The 18,376-nt window shown below is 53.0% G+C and overlaps 1 protein-coding gene across 1 annotated transcript in view; it reads left to right on the forward strand.

The window, feature by feature from the left end:
* Positions 1–18,376, forward strand: part of PALD1 (phosphatase domain containing, paladin 1) — a 43,107-nt gene that overhangs the window by 10,848 nt on the left and 13,883 nt on the right. Inside the window, exons 10-17 of the mRNA XM_011927466.1 lie at positions 1,279–1,374; positions 1,749–1,877; positions 2,346–2,462; positions 2,546–2,701; positions 3,032–3,214; positions 4,345–4,485; positions 4,704–4,775; positions 10,617–10,757. Of these exons, the coding sequence (XP_011782856.1) occupies positions 1,279–1,374; positions 1,749–1,877; positions 2,346–2,462; positions 2,546–2,701; positions 3,032–3,214; positions 4,345–4,485; positions 4,704–4,775; positions 10,617–10,757 (1,035 nt within the window). The remainder of the gene's footprint in view (positions 1–1,278; positions 1,375–1,748; positions 1,878–2,345; positions 2,463–2,545; positions 2,702–3,031; positions 3,215–4,344; positions 4,486–4,703; positions 4,776–10,616; positions 10,758–18,376) is intronic.

An 18,376-nucleotide genomic window follows, 5' to 3' on the forward strand; every position in this document is an offset into this window, starting at 1 on the left:
TTAGCCAGGATGGTCTCGATCTCCTGACCTCGTGATCCGCCTGTCTTGGCCTCCCAAAGTGCTGGGATTACAGGCTTGAGCCACCACGCCTGGCCCATCCACGACTGCTCTTATGCTAGGATGACAGAGTTCAGTAGCTGCAGCAGGGACCCTGAAGCCTGAAAGTCTAGAGTATTTATCGTCTGGTCCTTTGTGGAAAAAGTCTGCCAACCCCTGGTGGAGATTCCCAAAGATGGGATTAAATTTCACCAAAGGGCATGGCCCTTCTTAGGGCCTCTCTGAATCTCACTTGCCCTCCAAAGGGTATTGACCCAGCAGGAGAACCTGGAGATCCGAGGGCCCTTGGGGTTCTCTCTGACAACCCACCATGTAGAGGAAGCTGGGCCGGAGTCAGGAGACGGGGAATCTAGCTCTGTTTGCTGTCAGCTGTGTGACTTTCAGGAAGTCACCTCGTTTCTCTGAATCTCCGTTTCCCTCTGTAAATTAGGAGTAATTAGGATGGCTCCCCTGGAGCACTGCTGTGAGGGTCTTTGTATTTGTATTTCTTGTGGAGAGACTCCAGTTCTTTTTTTTTTTTTTTTTCCTTTTGTTTTTTTGAGACAGGGTCTCGCTTTGTCATCTGGGCTGGAGTGCAACGGTGAGATCATGGCTCACTGGAGACTCAACTTCCCAGGTTCAAGCGATTCTCACACCTCAGCCTCATGAGTGCCTGGGACTACAGGCATGTGCCACCATGCCTGACTGAGTTTTGTAATTTTTATAGAGATGGGGTTTTGCCATGTTGCCCAGCTTGTTTTAAACTCCTGGGCTGAAGCGATCTGGCTGCCTCAGCCTCCCAAAGTGCTGGGACTACAGGCGTGAGCCCCTCCAGGTTCCAGTTCTTAAGGGAGGGCCTCTGGCTCGCGGAAGGGTGTGCACACACTTGTCTTCCTCAACACAGTGGGTGCACAACCCTGACTTGTTAGGTGTCGCTGGAGCTAAGTGAGGGAGCCCCTGCCTGTCTCGGGGCTGGGAGCCTGCTTGGGGAGACCAACCCTGCACCCAGAACCACAGTGCCTAGTGTGGTCACCCACATATCTCCCCGGACCGCAGATAACCACAGCAACTGGGATAGGGTGAGACACTTAGAAGAACTTCCAACCTGGCAGAACTGTGTCATGAAGGGAGGGGAAGACTGTCTTCTGGAGAGTTCCAAGGCTTAACTCCTGCCCTTGCAGGGATGGGGACAGGGACAAGATGGAGACAGGCCCTTCCTTAACACCCTGTCCTCCCTCTCAGGGAAGTGGCAGCCAACACAGCATCTGGCAGAGGGCGCTGCGGAGCCTGGAGCGGTACTTCTACTTGATCCTGTTTAACTACTACCTTCATGAGCAGGTGGGGCCCGGGAGGAGCAGACCCATGTCCCCTCCTCCTGGGCCTCTTCCAGCCTCCCCACTGCAGTGACTGACTTGCTGTGGAGGGAGACCCCCACAAGGAACTGGGGAGGGAAGGGAAACCAGGAGAGACCCAGATTCAGGAGTAGTCCCTGAGCAGCTGGGCACAGGGAGGCCCCACCTCACTCCCCTGGGCCCTCATTTCTGTCCTTAGCCAGGACACCAGATGTCCAGGTCTTCTCTCAGCCACTCTCTTGTCCCTGCCCTGGGCCATGTTGGCTATCTCCTGGGGCTTCCCCTGCCATGGTGTGGGCAGGGAGATTTCAGGATGGCCCTGTGCCCCTGAATTCCTCGTCTCTCTGCCTCGGGCTGCAGTATCCGCTGGCCTTTGCCCTCAGTTTCAGCCGCTGGCTGTGTGCCCACCCTGAGCTGTACCGCCTGCCCGTGACGCTGAGCTCAGCAGGCCCTGTGGCTCCGAGGGACCTCATTGCCGAGGGCTCCCTGGTGAGTGTGACTGGCAGTCAGGGAAGTGGGTGTGGCTGTGTACTGGCCCTGGCCCCTGAACACTGGATTCCTGTGGGTTTGGGGTAAGCATTGCACTCGCGGGTAAACAAGAGAGGCTGTGGGTGTTGGGATCCTCTTGTGAGCAGAATGGGGTCATGCTCAGGCACCAGCAAGTATTTGCAGCTTTGGCCGCTATTCTGGTACCTTCTCCTCAGTCTCAAACCCAAGAGCTCTGGGCAGGGTTCTGGGTTCTTTGCCTCCAGCTTCTTGTCTTTGAGCCTCAGCTTCCTGGTCTGGAGAGTGAGCACCATTGCTCTTCTTGCCAGGGCCGGGGGGAAGCTCCAAGTGCTTTGTAAACTGTGAAGCTCAGGTTCCACCCCACCCGCTGCCTGCCTTGAGCCAGGTCCTGACCCTTCCTGTGGCTGCAGTCGGCTGCTGTGGGTCCCAGGCTCGGTGCTCTCCCCACAGCGGGAGGACGATCTGGTCTCCCTGGATGCGCTCAGCACTGTCAGAGAGATGGATGTGGCCAACTTCCGGCGGGTGCCCCGTATGCCCATCTACGGCACAGCCCAGCCCAGCGCCAAGGTGACCCCTCCTCGGGGCCTGGTTCCCCCAGTGGGGTTGAGGAGGGAGGGCTGAGGGCTCACTGCCGGCCCTCCGGTGCCCAGGCCCTGGCGAGCATCCTGGCCTACCTGACGGACGCCAAGAGGAGGCTGCAGAAGGTCGTCTGGGTGAGCCTGAGGGAGGAGGCTGTGTTGGAGTGTGACGGGCACACCCACAGCCTGCGGCGGCCTGGGCCCCCTGTGACTCCTGACCAGCTGGAGGTGAGGCCCCCTGCCCTCTAGGCACCCCTTCCTCCGAGGCTTCTGGGGAGTGGCCTGGGAGGGTCTTCAGAAGGCCCCACGCTCCTGCATACAGATGGAGAATCTGAGGCCCCGGGAGAAGCAGTGTCAGGGAGTGGCCAACTCAGGATTCCCACTAAAGTGCTCTGGTAACCTGCCTGGTTTTGGGGGTGGTTGTGACCCCTGAGGCTTGGAAGGTCAGGGATGGGACTGGAAGCCAGGGCCAGGCCTGGCCATGGCAGGCTCTGGCCTTTCAGGGCTATCCTAGAGCCTGCCCCAGTGGCCTGTGTCCTCCCTCCTGCCCTTCCCCAGACCCTGGAGGCCCAGCTGAAGGCCCATCTAAATGAGCCTTCCCCGGGCAAGGAGGGTCCCCCGACCCACAGGTTCCAGACCTGGCTCACCATGCAGGAGGTCTTCAGCCAGCACCGCAGGACCTGCCCTGGCCTCACCTACCACCGCATCCCCATGCCGGACTTCTGTGCTCCCCGAGAGGAGGTGAGGGTGATGCTCAGGCTGAGGCCTCTGGGGAAGGATGGGAGGCCTCCCTGCCTCCCCTCTGGCTTGGGCTCTGGGAGAATGAAACGGCCCCAGCTTCTCTATGGGGCCCAGGGATGGTCTCATGGGGTTTTTCCGATTTGGGGAAGCCCTGAGGGAGGACAGCTGCTGTATTGTGTTATGGGTGTGTTATAGGTGTGTGTGTGTGTTATCAGGGTGTGTGTGTATTTGTTATAAGGGGTGTGTGTATGTGTGTTGAGGGTGAGCATGTGGTGTCCGTGGTGTGCGTGTCTCAGTTGGGGACAGTGTATGGAGTGTGTGGGTGGCGTGTGGAGTGTGGCTATGTGTGTGCATGTGTTTTTATGGAGTTTGTGGTGTCTCCCTTGTCTGTGTTGGGGACTGTGTATGGAAAACCATCTTTAGGGGAGTGGTGTGGTGTGTGTGGTAGGGTTTGTGGAGGGATCGTTAGGAATGCTTGTGTGTGGCATCTGTAGGTCTGTGACTGTGGGTGTCTGTAGTGTGTTTACGGGATGTGGATCCCTGTGTGGCGTTGTGTGTCTGGCGTGTGTTGTGCGTGTGTTGTAGGTGGGTCGCTGTGTGCTGTGTGTTTCTGGCAATGGGGTCCGTTTCCTGCCTGAGCCCCTCCTGGCGCATCTCTCCGCGGCTCTCACTGCCTGCGGTCTGCTGCCCCCCGGTGGCCGTGTGCTGCCAGGCTTCTCCGAGGTCAGGCCCCTACCCTCATTGTGGGACCAGGGTTGGGTCCAGCTCAGGTGGGTGGCAGGGCCAGCGGTCCATGTGCAGCCCAGGGGCGCAGTACACAGGGGTGGCGTACAGGTGCATGTCCTGCCTGGTGGAGGGTGGGCACCTTGAGCCCCACGTGCGTACTGTGTTGGCTCACACGTCCTGTCCGGGTGCTTGGTGTGAGGGTGGTTACAGCTGCACAGGTGCAGCTGTTGACACGCACATAGTCTCGTGCACTCTGGTGAGTGTGGTTTGTGTGTGCAAGCTTGGGGGCCTGACAGTTTCTGGCCCAAGGACAGTGGCTGGGGCTGCCGTGTGGACGGGGTCCCCGTTGGGATCTGTGCATCCAGGAGGCACCCGCTGACCCAGACTTTGCTCTCCCCACCCAGGACTTTGACCAGCTGCTGGAGACCCTGCGGGCCGCCCTCTCCGAGGACCCAGGCACTGGCTTCGTGTTCAGCTGCCTCAGCGGCCAGGGCCGCACCACGACTGCGATGGTGGTGGCTGTCCTGGCCTTCTGGCACATCCAGGTACGTGTGGCCTCTCCAGGGAGATTAGAGATTTGCCCAGAGGAGTGGACACTCAGGTCCCAGGCACACAGGTCCTACAGGAGGGTGTGAGGGGCACAGACAGCCTGGTGTGGTCCCAGAGCCCCTTCCATCAGTCTTGGGCAGCCCCCCAGTGCTCCCCAGCAAGGGGCTCCTGGCGTTGGGAGGGGGCTTCTGTCTCAGCAGCTGTCCTCCCTCAGGGCTTCCCCGAGGTGGGTGAGGAGGAGCTCGTGAGTGTACCTGATGCCAAGTTCACTAAGGGTGAATTTCAGGTGAGCATGCCCTGCGGGGTCCCTGGGGCACCTTGGGGTGGGAGGAGGAGGAGGAAGACTCCTGCTCACAGGTCTAGGGGTCCTCAAAGCACATCCCAATGCTGTCACCTCTGCCACCTCATCATATCAGTGCTTCCCTGTTCCCATTTTATAGATGAGCCCAGCAAGGCATGGGACAGCTTGGCTCTGGGGCCCTGGCAGATGGCTGGCCATGGAGATGTGGGCTGGACCCCTCCCTGCCCAGCCTTGCTGCTGGGCTGCTGTGTACCTTGGGGAGGTCACTGGCCACCGTCTTGACTGGGTAATGTTGATAAGAACCTCTCAGCACCTTCAACCCAGCTGTGGTTGGTGACCTTGTGTGGGTCACCAGCCTTCTCTGCTCTGCCTGTTCCCCTATTTCAGATTAGGGTACTGGATGGCCAGCCACAAACATTCCAGATTTAGTCATCCGTGTATTGTGCACCTGCCACATGCCACAGGCCTTCTTCTCAGGCATTCCAAGAGTCATGGCAACGTCTCTCAGAGTTGACCCATGGCTGACCTGCAGTTGGCAGCACAGTTGGCTCTTGTCTCACTGGCTACCTTCACTACTTGCCCCTCCCCTGCCCTCGCCACAGTCCTGAGGCCCTGACTGCCGTGCAGCACCTCACACTTCCCAAGCTCTTGCAGCCTCTGGGCCTTTGCATATGCTGTGCCTTCTCCCTTCCTTCTTCTGGCTGATTCTCTGATTCTTTCCTTTTTTCTTTTCTTTTTGTGGTAAAATATGCATAACATAAAATGTACCATTTCAACCATTTTTAAATGTACAGTTCAGTGGCGTTAAGTACATTCATGTTGTTGTGCAACCATTGCCACAACCCGTCTAACTCCTTCATCTTGCAAACAGAACTCTGCCCCCCTATTCAGTAATAATTCCCCATCCTTCCTCCCAGCAGCCCCTGTTCTACTTTCTGTCTCAATGGATGTAACTACTCTAGGAATCTTCTATGAGTGGATTCATACAGTATTTGTGTTTTATGACTAGTTCATTTCACTGAGCATGATATTCTCAAGGTTTACCCACATTGTAGCATGTGTCAGAGTTTCTTTCCTTTTAGAGGCTGAATAATATCCCATTGTATGGATAGACCACACGTTGTTTCTCCATTCCTCCATCAAGGGACACTATTTGCTTCCACCTTTTGGCTGTCATGAATGATGCTGCTATGAAGTGCATTGTACACGTAGCTGAGTCCCTGCTTTCTGTTCTTTTGGGCATATACTCAGGAATGGAATTACTGGGTCCTATGGTAATTCTCTTTACTTTTTTGAGGAACCACCATGCTGTTTGCTGCAGGATATGCACCATTTTACATTCCCACCAGCAACACACAAAGGTGCCAATATTTCCACATCCTCACCAACACTCGATTTCTGTTTTTTCTTTTCTGTCTTTCTTTCTTGCTTTCTTTGTTTCTTTCTTGAGATGGGGTTTCACCATGTTGGCCAGGCTGGTCTTGAACTCCTGACCTCAGATGATCCACCTGCCTCAGCCTCCCAAAGTGCTGGGATTACAGGCGTGAGCCACCATGCCCAGCCAGTGTTTTTTTTTTTTTTTGGATAATAGCCATCCTGCTGGGTATGAAGTGGCATTTTGTGGCTTTGATTTGCATTTCTCTAATGATTAGTGACATTCAATATCTTTTTATGTGTTTATTGGCCACTCGTATGTCTTCTTTGGAGAAATGTCTGTTCAAGTCCTTTGCCCATTTTGAATTGGATTGTTGTTGAGTTTTGGTTCTTTGTATATTCTGGAAACTAATCTCTTATAAGAGAGGTGATGTGTAAATATGTTCTCTATTATGTGGGCTGACTTTTTATTCATTCATAGTGTCATCTGATGCACAAAAGTTTTTAATTTTGATGAAGTCCAGTTTGTCTGTTTTTTCTTTTGTTGCCTGTGCCCTTGGTGCTGTATCCAAGAAATCATTGCCAACTCCAATGTCATGAAGCTTGTCTCCTGTGTTTTATCCTAAGACTTTTATAGTTTTAACTCTTAGGTTAAAATCCTAAGTTTTACGATTTTTTTTTTGATCCATTTTGAGTTAGTTTTTGTATATGGTATGAGGTAAGAGTTATCTAAGTTTATTCTTTTGCATGTGGGTATCTGGTTTTTCCAGCACCATTAGTTCAAGAGTCTGTCTTTCCCCATTGAAAGGTCTTGGCACCCTTGTTGAAAGCCACTTGACCATCTATATGAGGGTTTATTTTCCAGCTGAATTTAGTCTTCGCATCGGTCTTTCGAATGTGATGGTTAGGCCTCTGCTTCCTCACACCAGGCCCTGTGCTGGGAGCTGTGTGTACTCCCCCTGTCCCCTTTCCCAGCCCCCAGGAGGTAGGCGCTTTTACTGCTCCCAGTTTGTAGAGGAGAAAATAAGGCCTGGGGAGACAAGTTTATTACCCTAGGGCCACATCAGAGAGGTGGGGCTGGGGTATAAGCCAGGCTGTGAACCTCAGAGCCTGTGTTCCAAAGTTACATCATGTGACCTGAAGACACCCCTGTATACCCCATCCTCACCCACCCCCAGATAATCTAGACCCGCTTCTTTTGCAATTAGTTCAGCATTTGCTGAGCCCACAGTCTGTTGAGGAGAAGGGAATATTCAATAGAGCGTGAAGAGGCCCAGAGCAGACACTGGTTTTAAGGGCCAAGAGTGCAGCTGAGGGAGCCTGAGAGGGCTTCATAGAGGAGGCAGCATTTGAGTGCCTTTGGGGAAGATGAGTGAGTATGCTTGGTGAGGAGAGGAGTGTGTAAAAGGATCAAGTGTGCAAAGGAGGGATTCTGGAAAGGACAGGAACTATGTAAGGCTGTGATTTGTCAGAAGGGAAGCAGGCAGGACTGAGGGGTGGGGGCCCAGATTGTGAAGGCCCTGGAGGGTTGCACTATGTGTTTGACCTTGACCGTGAGGCCAGCAGGGAGGCAGAGGAGGTTGTGATCAGACTCTCAGTCTGGGGGTCCCAGCAGGCAGTTGTGTGGTTTGGGGAGTGGAGGGAGAGGCAGGAGCTGAGTGAGGAGGGGCTACAGGGTGAGCAGGAGCAGCCCAGTCCTCATTGGTAGGTCTTGTGGGCTCCTGGATGTGGGGTGAGGAGGGCACCTAGGATGACCTCGCGTTTCTGGCTTCGTGGTTGTGACAGCTGTCGAGATGTGGAATTCAGGGGAGGAACAGCTGCAGCAGAGGCCAGGAGTTGGGTTCCCTGTGAAAAGCTGCAGTCCTCTGTCTGAGGTAGCCCCCAGGGGACACAGTTCCCTGCACTTTCCTGGGGACCTGCCTAGAGTCTGGGATTGGGGGTGTGGACTGGGCAGCTCCCTCCTGCTCCCCTGGGCACAGCCTGAGCCAGATCGGCCACTAGTTCCTTCCAGACTATTCTTTTTCCTCCTCCCACTTGGCTGCAACTCCATGCCTGCTGGGGTGCCCAGCCCCAGGCCAGGACTCTCTGAGAAACACACGAGTTGGGGAAAGGCCTTTCCCTGTTCTTAAGTGGCAGCCAGAGAGAGAAGAGGGCGAGTTAGGTGTTCATTCATTCACTGGGCAGCTGTTGCTGGGGCATCGGGCAGGTGCCAGCTGCCACTCCAGGTGCTGGCAGAAAGCCCCTCACTTAGTGGGGAGCAGGCATGATAGCAGAAGCAGATGAGCAGGTGGCTGTCGACCATGGGACAGGGCTCTGCAGGGACCTTGCAGAGTGGTGGGGGTGGGTGGTGGGAGGGGTTATGGGTGAGGCTGGAAAAATAGGCTGGGACCAGGTGGTGCAGGGGGCCTTGTAGGCCCCAGTTTCTGTGCTGAGTGCAAGGGAGCCACGAAGAGATCAAAGCCTGGAAATTATACAAACATGGGTTCACATCTATACTTTTATAAGACCTCTCTGGCCACCAGGGAGAGGGAGGGTGGGGAGGAGGCGGAGATGCTGGTCAGAGGGGTACTGATATGGAGGCAAAGGGGGATGGAGGTCTGGATCAGGTGCCAGCTGTAGAGAGGTGCAGTGTAGACAGATTTGGAGGGGAACTCAGCACAGGGTGGCTAAGAGGGCCTGGGGGGAAGAGCCATAGAGTGACCTAAACAGGCTTCAGTTTTCCCTTGCAATAAAGGGTAGATTATATCATTTTTTTCTTTTTCTTTTTTCTTTTTCTTATTACTCAGAGATGGGGTCTCACCATGTTGGCCAGGTTGGTCTTGAACTTCTGGCCTCAAGCGATCTCTCCACCTCGGCCTCCCAAAGTGCTGGGATTATAGGCATGAGCCACTGCACCTGGCCTGGGTGGGGGATTATATCAGATGAGTGGTGTCCAACTCTGAGCGTCTGCGCAGTACCTGGGGCTCCTGCAGGTTACCAGGAAGGTGGGGAGGCTTCTCACACCCCCTCCTCACCCCTCCAGCCCTAGTATGTGACAGCTATCTGTTTTATAGATCAAAGTTCTGCATGAGGCCTTGTTTGAAGCAGGATTTCTATTGCTTAAAAAATAAGCACCTCAACCAGGCGTGGTGGCTCACGCCTGTAATTCTAGCACTTTGGGAGGCTTAGGTGGGCGGATCACCTGAGGCCAGGAGTTCAAGACCAGCCTGGCCAACATTGCGAAACCCTGTCTCTACTAAAAATACGAAAATTAGCTGGGTGCAGTGGCAGGCGCCTGTAATCCCAGCTACTTGGGTGGCTGAGGTGGGAGAATTGGTTGAACCCAGGAGGCGGAGGTTGCAGTGAGCCAAGATCTTGCCACTGCATTCCAGACTGGGTGACAGGGCGAGACTCCATCCCAAACAAAACAAAACAAAACGAAACAAAAATAGACACCTTAGGTCAACTTAACATTCCATGGGTGCATTGGGGTGGTTTTTATATTGTGTGATACAGAGCATACAAAATGGCAATTTGGAGTCACGGTCGTGCATTTAATATGTCTTGAACATCTTAAATCACTTCTGTTCCCATGTTTTTTTGTAGAATTATTTCCTAACGAAAACCACTTCTTGATTGTGTCTCCCCTGTGAGAACTGGGTGCACTCTGTGATGTCTTTGACTGTGGCAGTCCCTTTTTCCTAGTAACTCTGTTGATGTGCTCTGACACTGAAAATCTGTGTAGTGTACAAGATACTAAATTGTGGATTGGTGGGGCTTTTATGCCACAGCTTATCAGAACTTGAAGATACTGGTACTTAATACCCTCTTAAGGAACAATTTACCTCCAAATTTTAGGCTAGAAAATTAATGGAATAACTTCCCAGCACTTTGGGAGGCTGAGGGCGTGGATTGCCTTAACCCAGGAGTTTGAGATTAGCCTGGGCAACATGGCAAAACCCCGTTTCAGCCAGGCGTGGTGGCATGGGCCTGTAGTCCCAGCTACTCGGGAGGCTGGGGTGGGAGGATCACCTGAGTCCAGGAAGTTGAGGTTTCAATAAGCCCTGATCACGCCACTGCACTCCTGCCTGGACGACAGAGTGAGACTCTGTTTCCATAAAACAACAACAAAAAATGTCAATGGAATAACTAAAAAGGAATCGTAATCCATACCTTTTTTAGATTTTCAGTACAAATTTCAATTTCTGTGTACTGATCCTCAACACAACCAATAAATCCCAATTGTGGAGGAAAAAAAAAAAGCACCTGGGTAGCCTGGCCCCTGAGATGTCCAGGATCCCCCTGTCCTCCCTCAGTCTCAGAACTGAGGAGCAGGCAGGGCTCTGTGGTCAGCACCTGGGCCTTAGGCCTGCTGTGGCCTTTTGGTGAGGGTACAAGCCTGGTGCTGGGGCTGTGGGTTCTCACCTGCCCCCACCAGCTTTCTGTCTGCTCACCCCCGTTCTCTGGCCCCAGGTAGTAATGAAGGTGGTGCAGCTGCTGCCCGATGGGCACCGTGTGAAGAAGGAGGTGGACGCGGCACTGGACACCGTCAGCGAGACCATGACGCCCATGCACTACCACCTGCGGGAGATCATCATCTGCACCTACCGCCAGGTGAGCCCCACCCCACCTCACCCCACCCCAGCCACCCTTCCAGGTGTGCATGGCCCAGGGAGTGGCTGATGTGGCTTTGGGGTTGCTAGGGGTCCTAGGGGCCCCTCCTTGGCTCCTGGTCACCTTTCCACCTTCTGGAAGTGGAAGTGATCCATGAAATAGACACATCCCCAGCCCCAACCCACTCATACCAGATTCTGGAGTGGGGGGGGGGATGCGTGCAGGGGCCATGTTCAAAGCATTCAACAACTGCTGTGGCCCTGGGACCAATCAAGGATGTGGCCAATCAGAGTGAACACCCAGGAGCCCTGTGGTGCCAGGCATTAACCCTCTAGTTTCTGGGTCCTGGCAGGGGGACCAGAGGTCCCGGACAAAAGTCAGGTCGTGGTGGGTGGGGACCCTCAGGGTCTTGGAGTGGCTGTTTCACAACTAGCACGGAGGCCGTCATCTCGGGATGTGGGTGTGTCCGTGCTGCCCTGGGGCTGGGGCTGGCTCCCAGATGGGGTGTTTTTGGTCTGCTCAGTAAAAATTGTTTTTAAATAACTCATCACATTATAAAAATAAAGTTTTGGCCAGGTGCGGTGGCTCATGCCTGTAATCCCAGCACTTTAGGAGGCCAAGACAGGCAGATCACCTGAGGTCAGGAGTTGGAGACCAGACGGGCCAATGTGGTGAAACTCCATCTCTACTAAAATACAAAAATTAGCCAGGCGTGGTGGCAGGCGCCTGTAGTCCCAGCTACTCGGGAGGGTGAGACAGGAGAATCGCTTGAACCCGGGAGGCGGAGGTTGCAGTGAGCGAAGATGGTGCCATTGCACTCCAGCCTGGGCAATAGTGAGACTCCTCAAAAAAAAAAAAAAAAAAAGTTTCATAATAGTCCAGATTTCATGTAATAATCTGGATTTTCAACCTATCTGGAAAGAATGTGCCCTTAAGCCTGCCTGGGTCCCCAGTACTCCCTGCTCTGTCACTCAGCCCAGTAGGCCCAGTCCCATGACCACAGGCTGATGTGGGCTCTGGAGTTTTCTTCCTGGGTCTCTGTGTGGAGTGCTCACTTCTGTTCCTCTCTGGCCCAGTGAATCTGATTGCCTTCTGGGACAGAGGCAGGTGCTGAATGGGAGGGGCAGTGGTGCGAGCCGGTGGGTAGGGGGTGAGGACTTCATGGTGCTGAGAGGGGGCTATATGTGCCAGCCATGTGTTCCCCACTGCTGGCCAGCAATTCTTAGAAACAGCTCTTGCCTGTGGCCCCTGCAGAGGGGGCCTGCCCCAAGCCAGCCCTACGCTCAGCTGTAGCTGTGCACACATTGGGGCAATGACTGATTGGGCCCAGCTTTTGCTCAGGGTCATGGATCAGGCCCTGACTGGGGCAAAGGGTGGATGCCTACCTGGAAGATAGGGTAAGGCATCTGGGGTCAACCTGGGTCCAAGATCAGAGGTCAATTGGGAGGGGAGTTTGGAGAGATTAAGAGGCTGCCAGGTCAGGGGAAGAGTGACTCACACCTGTAATCCCAGCACTTTGGGAGACGTAGGCAGGAGGATCACTTGAGGCTAGGAGTTTGAGACCTGCCTGGGCAACATAGCAAGACCTTGTCTCTACAAAAAAAAAAAAAAAGAAAAAAAATTAGCTGGGCATGGTGGCCTGTGGTCCCAGCTACTTGGGAGGCTGAGGTGGGAGGACTTCTTGAGCCTGAGAAGTCGAGGCTGCAGTGAGGTGTTGTCACTCCACTGCATTCCAGCCTGGGTGATGGAGAGACTGTCTCAAAAAAAAAAAAAAAAAAGGCTGTTAAATGTGGGGAGGGGAAGGTGGTTAAGGAGTTTCAGAAGATGGACTGGTGAATTTAGGAAGAACTATTTTCTTCAGGGCCATAGTTAGATTGGATCCTGAGTCTCCTTTTTAGTTACCTTTGGGTCCCTCTCACAATGGTCTTGTGGCAGCAATGAGCTAAGAAGCTGAGCTCCTCTCACTTTCAGAGGATGCTGAGAGGGTTGAGAATCGAAGCTTCCAGGTCAGTCTGCAGCTGGAGGCCCAATAGTTGAAAAAGGATGCCTGCTTCAGAGCATCTTAGACCCTCCATCCCATGCTGGCCAGGGTCTGTTAGCCCCTACCTCCCTGACTTCTGAAGCTGATAGGCCTCCCTTCCTCTGATCTCCGCGGCCCTGGAAGTCCACTGTGAGGCACCCAGAGGGTGGAGCAGGGAGCATGACAGGGCCTGAGCCGTGGAGAGAGAGGAGGGTTCCCCCAGGGGTGGCCTGGAGCAATGTCCTCAGAGAGCCTGGGAAGGCGCGTCAGGTGGGAGGGGCTGCATGGCAAAGGCTAGGGGGCCGAAAGGTGCAAAACGAGTTTAGAGGCAGCAAAGGTGGTTTGGTGCACGCATCTGATGACATAGAAGTTGTTGGAGATGAGTTGGTGTGGGTGAGTTGGCACTCCTCCTTGGACATTGGAGAGGGAAAGGTGGTTGGGGCTGTGAGAGGTGATTGCTTTACTCTGGTGGCATTGGAGAAGGAAGGTGGCTGGGGCTGTTAGAGGTGGTCACTCTGGCTGCCTTCTGAATGTGAAGTGTTTTTTAATGAGGAGAGAGGAAGCAGAGCCATCTGAGGATTCTTACCCGCTCCCACCAGGTCACCCACCCCCTTTCCAAAGGCCAGGTTGGTTGTGACCTCTGCAGTGGGAGGACGGAGATCCCTGAGCCCCAGGGCCCCTTGGAGGACCCTGAGGCAAGATGTAGAGTCATTCCAGAATATGGCCACCAGGGGGCGCCAGTGGCCTACCTGGCCAAATTCTTAGAGGCACTGAAGAGCAGAGGGACTGAGACACCCTCTGGTTCAGGGGCTGCACACCGCATGTCCAAGAGATCTGAGAGCTTTAAACCATGCTGTGGCAGAGCTCCATTCCTAGAGAGTCTGATTTAGTTGGTGGGGGTGTCTTGGCCAGGGCACTGGTCTTGTTTTTGAAGTCTCCCAGGTGATTCCAATGCACAGCCAAGGCTGAGAGCCACATAGTCTAAGCAGCGGCCCCCAGCTTTAGTGGACTTCAGAATCACCTGGTGGGCTTGTTAAAATGCAGACTGCTGGGCCCCACTCTGGAGCTTCTGATTCTGGAGGTCTGGAGGTCTAAGACACTCCCAGATGATACTGATGCTGGCAGGGACCACACTGGGGGACCTGCCATCCCCCCACAATCTCCGTTACAGCAGCTTTATTGACATACAGTTCACGACGTATATAATTCACGTGCCATGCAATTCACTCATTTATGGTGCATGAGTCCGTGGTTTTTAGTACATTCACAGAGTTGTGCATCCAGCACCACCACATCAAGTTTAGAACATTTTTCATCACCCTGAAAAGAAACCTCACACCCGCTAGCAGTCGCTTCCCCTCCCCCACCCTCTGGCAGCCACTGATCTTTCTGCCTCTATGGATTTGCATGGTCTGGCCATTTCATATAAATGGAATCATACACTCTGTGGTCCTTTGTGTCTGGCTTCTTTCACTTAGCATAATGTTTGAAGGTTTATCCGTGTTGTAGCATGTATTCTTCATTTTTATGGCTGAATAATATTCTGTTGTATAGAAATACCCCATTATGTCTGTCTGTTCATCAGCTGATAGACATTTGGCTTGTTGTAGAACTTTTCGGCTATTATGAATAATGTTGCTGTGAAAATTCATGTACAAGTTTTTGTGTGAACGTATGTTTTCATTTCTCTTGATTATGTACCTAGGAGTGGAATTGCTGGATCATATGGTCATTCTGTGTTTAACCTTTTCAGGTTAACCACCATGAATTGGTGACTAAGTGGGGATGAAGGGCAACGGTCTTCACTCCCAGCCCACGTTCCTCCCCAGACCATGTTGTCCTTGACCCAAGGATCTCATCCATGTTGCCCCAGTGGGCTGCTGGGAGGTTGTGGAGGTTCTAGAAAGGCAGCGGCCCCTACCACCCCTTCCCTCTAATGGTGACTTCTGGAAATTGGCAGTCAGGTCTCACCTGCAGTATCAGCTGTCCTTCTGGTTTCAAACCAGAAGTCCCCAGGTGGCCTCCAGCAGGGTCTGTGGTTCACTGCTCAGAGCAGGCCGGGTGCTGGGTGTGCAGGGGGTGCCACCAGCCTGGTCAGATCCCCCACAGCCTCTGGATATAAATGAACCTAAGCTCAGGCTTGGGCAGGGCTTTATCCCCTCCACTGGTTTAATTTGCCTGGGAATGTTCTAGGTTCGGTCCACATTTGGCCCATCTGATGTTTTTCAAAATCCCGAGAGTCCAGTTGGGATCCTGAAATTCAACAGCACGTGTCTACTTGGCTTCCTGCCCCTCACTCCCCAGAGCCCCCAAATGGTGAATTTCCTTTTCCTGGCCCCCTGCCAGCTTCAGCAGTCAACTTATACTTTAATAATAAGCAGTTTGTGCTTCTTCAGCAATAAAGCTATTCCAGGGCCCTCAGTTGGGAACAGTGGAAGAATTTGGAGGTCAGTTTCCTTTTGTGGATCAGAGAGGAGGGCTCAGAATGTGCATGAATCTTCATTTGCACCCTGAGGTTGCACAGCAAGAATAAGGACAGTAAGTACCAAAAGCTTAGATGGCCCAGGGAGAGCAAAGAGTCTCCCAGAATCCTGATAACTCAGCGATGATTTTACTTTTGCCCTTTTCTTTCTGGGCTTTGTGCACTTGCATGCAGCCTCTCTGGAAGCTGTGATTGCGGCAGGCCCACGGGACGTCTCTGGCCACTCACCTAGGCTGTGTTTGTGCATTTCAACATGTGCCCAGCCAGCATGTGCTGCCTCAGCGCTGGGCCCTGTGCTGACACTGAGCGGGGGCCAGTGATGAAAGGTATGCAGAGCTGACGTTCTAGTAGGGCAGAGAGAGGCAAAATTAAGCAACAGCTCCCGGGCATTTTGTTGTGTTTGCGAAGGAGCCCTTACATCATCGCATTCTGTGTTCACATACCACGCAGTGAGTGGAAGTGCCATTTCCCACATTGTTCCTGTGTATAGCATGTGTGGCCGGCCCTTCACGTTCTTTCCTGTCATCTTCTGGGATGGGGGTGACGTGGACCTCGTAGCACATGTGGCTCTTCCGTTGTGTGGATTATTTCTGTAAGGCTGATACTTAGAAGTAGAATTACTGAATGAGTCAAAATGTAGGAACTTATATTTTTAAGTATTTTGGAACGTTTCAAACAAAATTTCAAAGCAGAGCGTATAATTTCCTCAGCCCTCGTGTGCCCACCTCCCAGCTGCAGTAAGTACCCATCTCAGCCAGTCTTATTTCATCTCAAGCCCTCTGAGATGCACTGAATTATTTTAAAGCATATCCCAGTCCTCACACTACTTCTTCTGTGCATATTTCAGTATGTACCTCTAAAGAAGGGGGATCTTTTAAAGTAGGTAATCACACCGCCGTTATTGCCTCTTAAACAATGGACAGTCGCTACTTACCAGCAAATATCTGGTCAATGTTTAGATGTTTCCACTAATCTCACAGGCCTTCTGCAGCTGGATCAGGATCCAAACAAGATCCACATGTTGCATTTGATTGACGTGGTCCTAAGTCTCTTTTAATCTCAAACAGTTCTCCTTTCCCCCCTGAAATATATTTGTGAGGTGAACTGGTTGTCTTCCTGGGCTTCTTGGAGCTAATTTTGCTAGTTGCACCCCTAGGTTTAAGTTGGCCTGTGCTTCCTGGAAATGGTTCGCATCCAAGGCTTCACGAGATTCCGGCTCATTGTGGCCGGAATGGTTACTGGGGGTGCCATATGCTGCTGTTGGGGCCGGAAGGTCCTGTGTCTCTCCTGTTATGACTGGCTTCTGGGCATCGCCAACTTGCAGAATGGTGATCTGCTGGCTCTCTCATTCCATCTACATTAATTAACTGCAATACTTCCAGAATGAGAGACTTCCCCTCAGGTATGGTGGGGACAGACAGGCAGGTTCCATGCTTGCTGTTTCCTTTGATTTCCCTGTCTCCAGTGGATGGGTTGGTTTGGGAGATGCTTGTCTAAAAATGAGGGAAAGATGTTGGCTGCAGCAAGGCCTAAGGTTCCTCCAGATTTGGATGTGGTTGGAGTCTGTGAGGAGGGTCTGGGTGACTGGAGTGAGACCCGGCAGGGAGAGGGATGGGGTAGAGGCTCATGTGGAGGGACGGGGAGTCACTAGAGACCCAGTGCTGGCTACACATGTCCTGATATCTCCTTGACCAACTTGGAACTAGTCCAAGAGGTGCCCATGCTGGGCTGATAGACATTTTCACGACCTCAGTCCTCACTTTGCCTGTGTGTGATAAAGGGTGTACTAATGTTGGTTCCGGTTTTACATTTGAGGAGGAAGGCACTGAGCTTGCCCAAGAATATGCTGCTGGCAGATTTAGGAGGGGGGCAAGACCCAGCCCCTGACTCCCAGATTGGGCCTCTCCGCCATGCCATATGGCCTCCCAAGTGGGAGGAGGCACCATTTCATCTCTCCCTGCCCACCTTGAGCCCTGCTGCAGGGAAACAGAACTGGAAGCCATGGTCCTTGCCCTTGAGGAAGTTGCAGACTGAGCAGGAGAAGGACGAGGAAAAGAACACATACCAGACACAGGTTGTGGGTGCAGCTGGGAGGTGGTGGAGCTGAGCCTAGGCACATATTTTCCACTGGGACAGACCTTCCCTGAGGGAACAGCCTCGACCCTTCTCTCTGCTTATGCCTGTCTCAAGCAGCCCGACTTCAGGGGCTGCAGCCAATGGCAGTGCCCCTCTGTTCTCCAGTGCGTGCAAGATTGAGTCAAGGCTCGGATGCCCCGTGCATGTGAAGGGACCAGATGCTTGGGGCATTTTAAGAACTGCCTCAAGGCTGTGCACTCTGGCTCATGCCTGTAATCCCAGCACTTTCGGACGCCAAGGCGGGAGGGTCACCTGAGGTCAGGAGTTCAAGACCGGTCTGGCCAACATGGTGAAACCCTGTCTCTACAAAAATACAAAAATTAGCTGAGCGTGGTGGTGCACCTGTAATCCCAGCTACTTGGGAGGCTGAGGCAGGAGAATCACTCGAACCCTGGAGGCAGAGGTTGCAGTGAGCTGAGATCATGCTGCTGCACTCTAGCCTGGGTCACAGAGTGAGACTCCATCTCAAAACAAACAAACAAACAAACAAACAAACTGCCTCAAAAGGAAAAAAGAAAGAAAGAAAACCCATTGAACTAAGCCACTTCCGGCGCTTTGGATGGAAGTGAGAATTCCAGGCCCTGGCTGAGGAGAATCCAACATGGCCGCCAGCCCAGGGCGGTGACACCCTCGGCTCACCTCATCGTTTCCTTTTGGGCTTGGAAAGGGAAAATATTTATGACAAAAACCAAAGTTAGGGCACCTGGAGGAAGCCCTGCTAGAATCATTAATGCCAGTGGCACTTTTCCTGGGCTTTGGCTGGTGACGTTAATTCTTAGTGTATGGTGTTTAAAACAGCCTGTGTCTCCTGTTTTCCCTTGGGAAGAGTTTGAAGAATAGCTGAGGTGAAGGGAGCCACACAGGGAGAAGGCAATGTCGTCTGGTCTCAAAGCGAGATTTATTGTATAAAGACTGTAGTGCTTTAACTTTGAGCAGTGCTTTTTAAGCGTCCCCTCCCCTCCGCTCCCCTCGCCTCCCTTC

This window comes from Colobus angolensis, unplaced genomic scaffold, assembly GCF_000951035.1.
Source record: "Colobus angolensis palliatus isolate OR3802 unplaced genomic scaffold, Cang.pa_1.0 Scaffold12, whole genome shotgun sequence".
Taxonomy (NCBI): Eukaryota; Metazoa; Chordata; class Mammalia; order Primates; family Cercopithecidae; genus Colobus; species Colobus angolensis.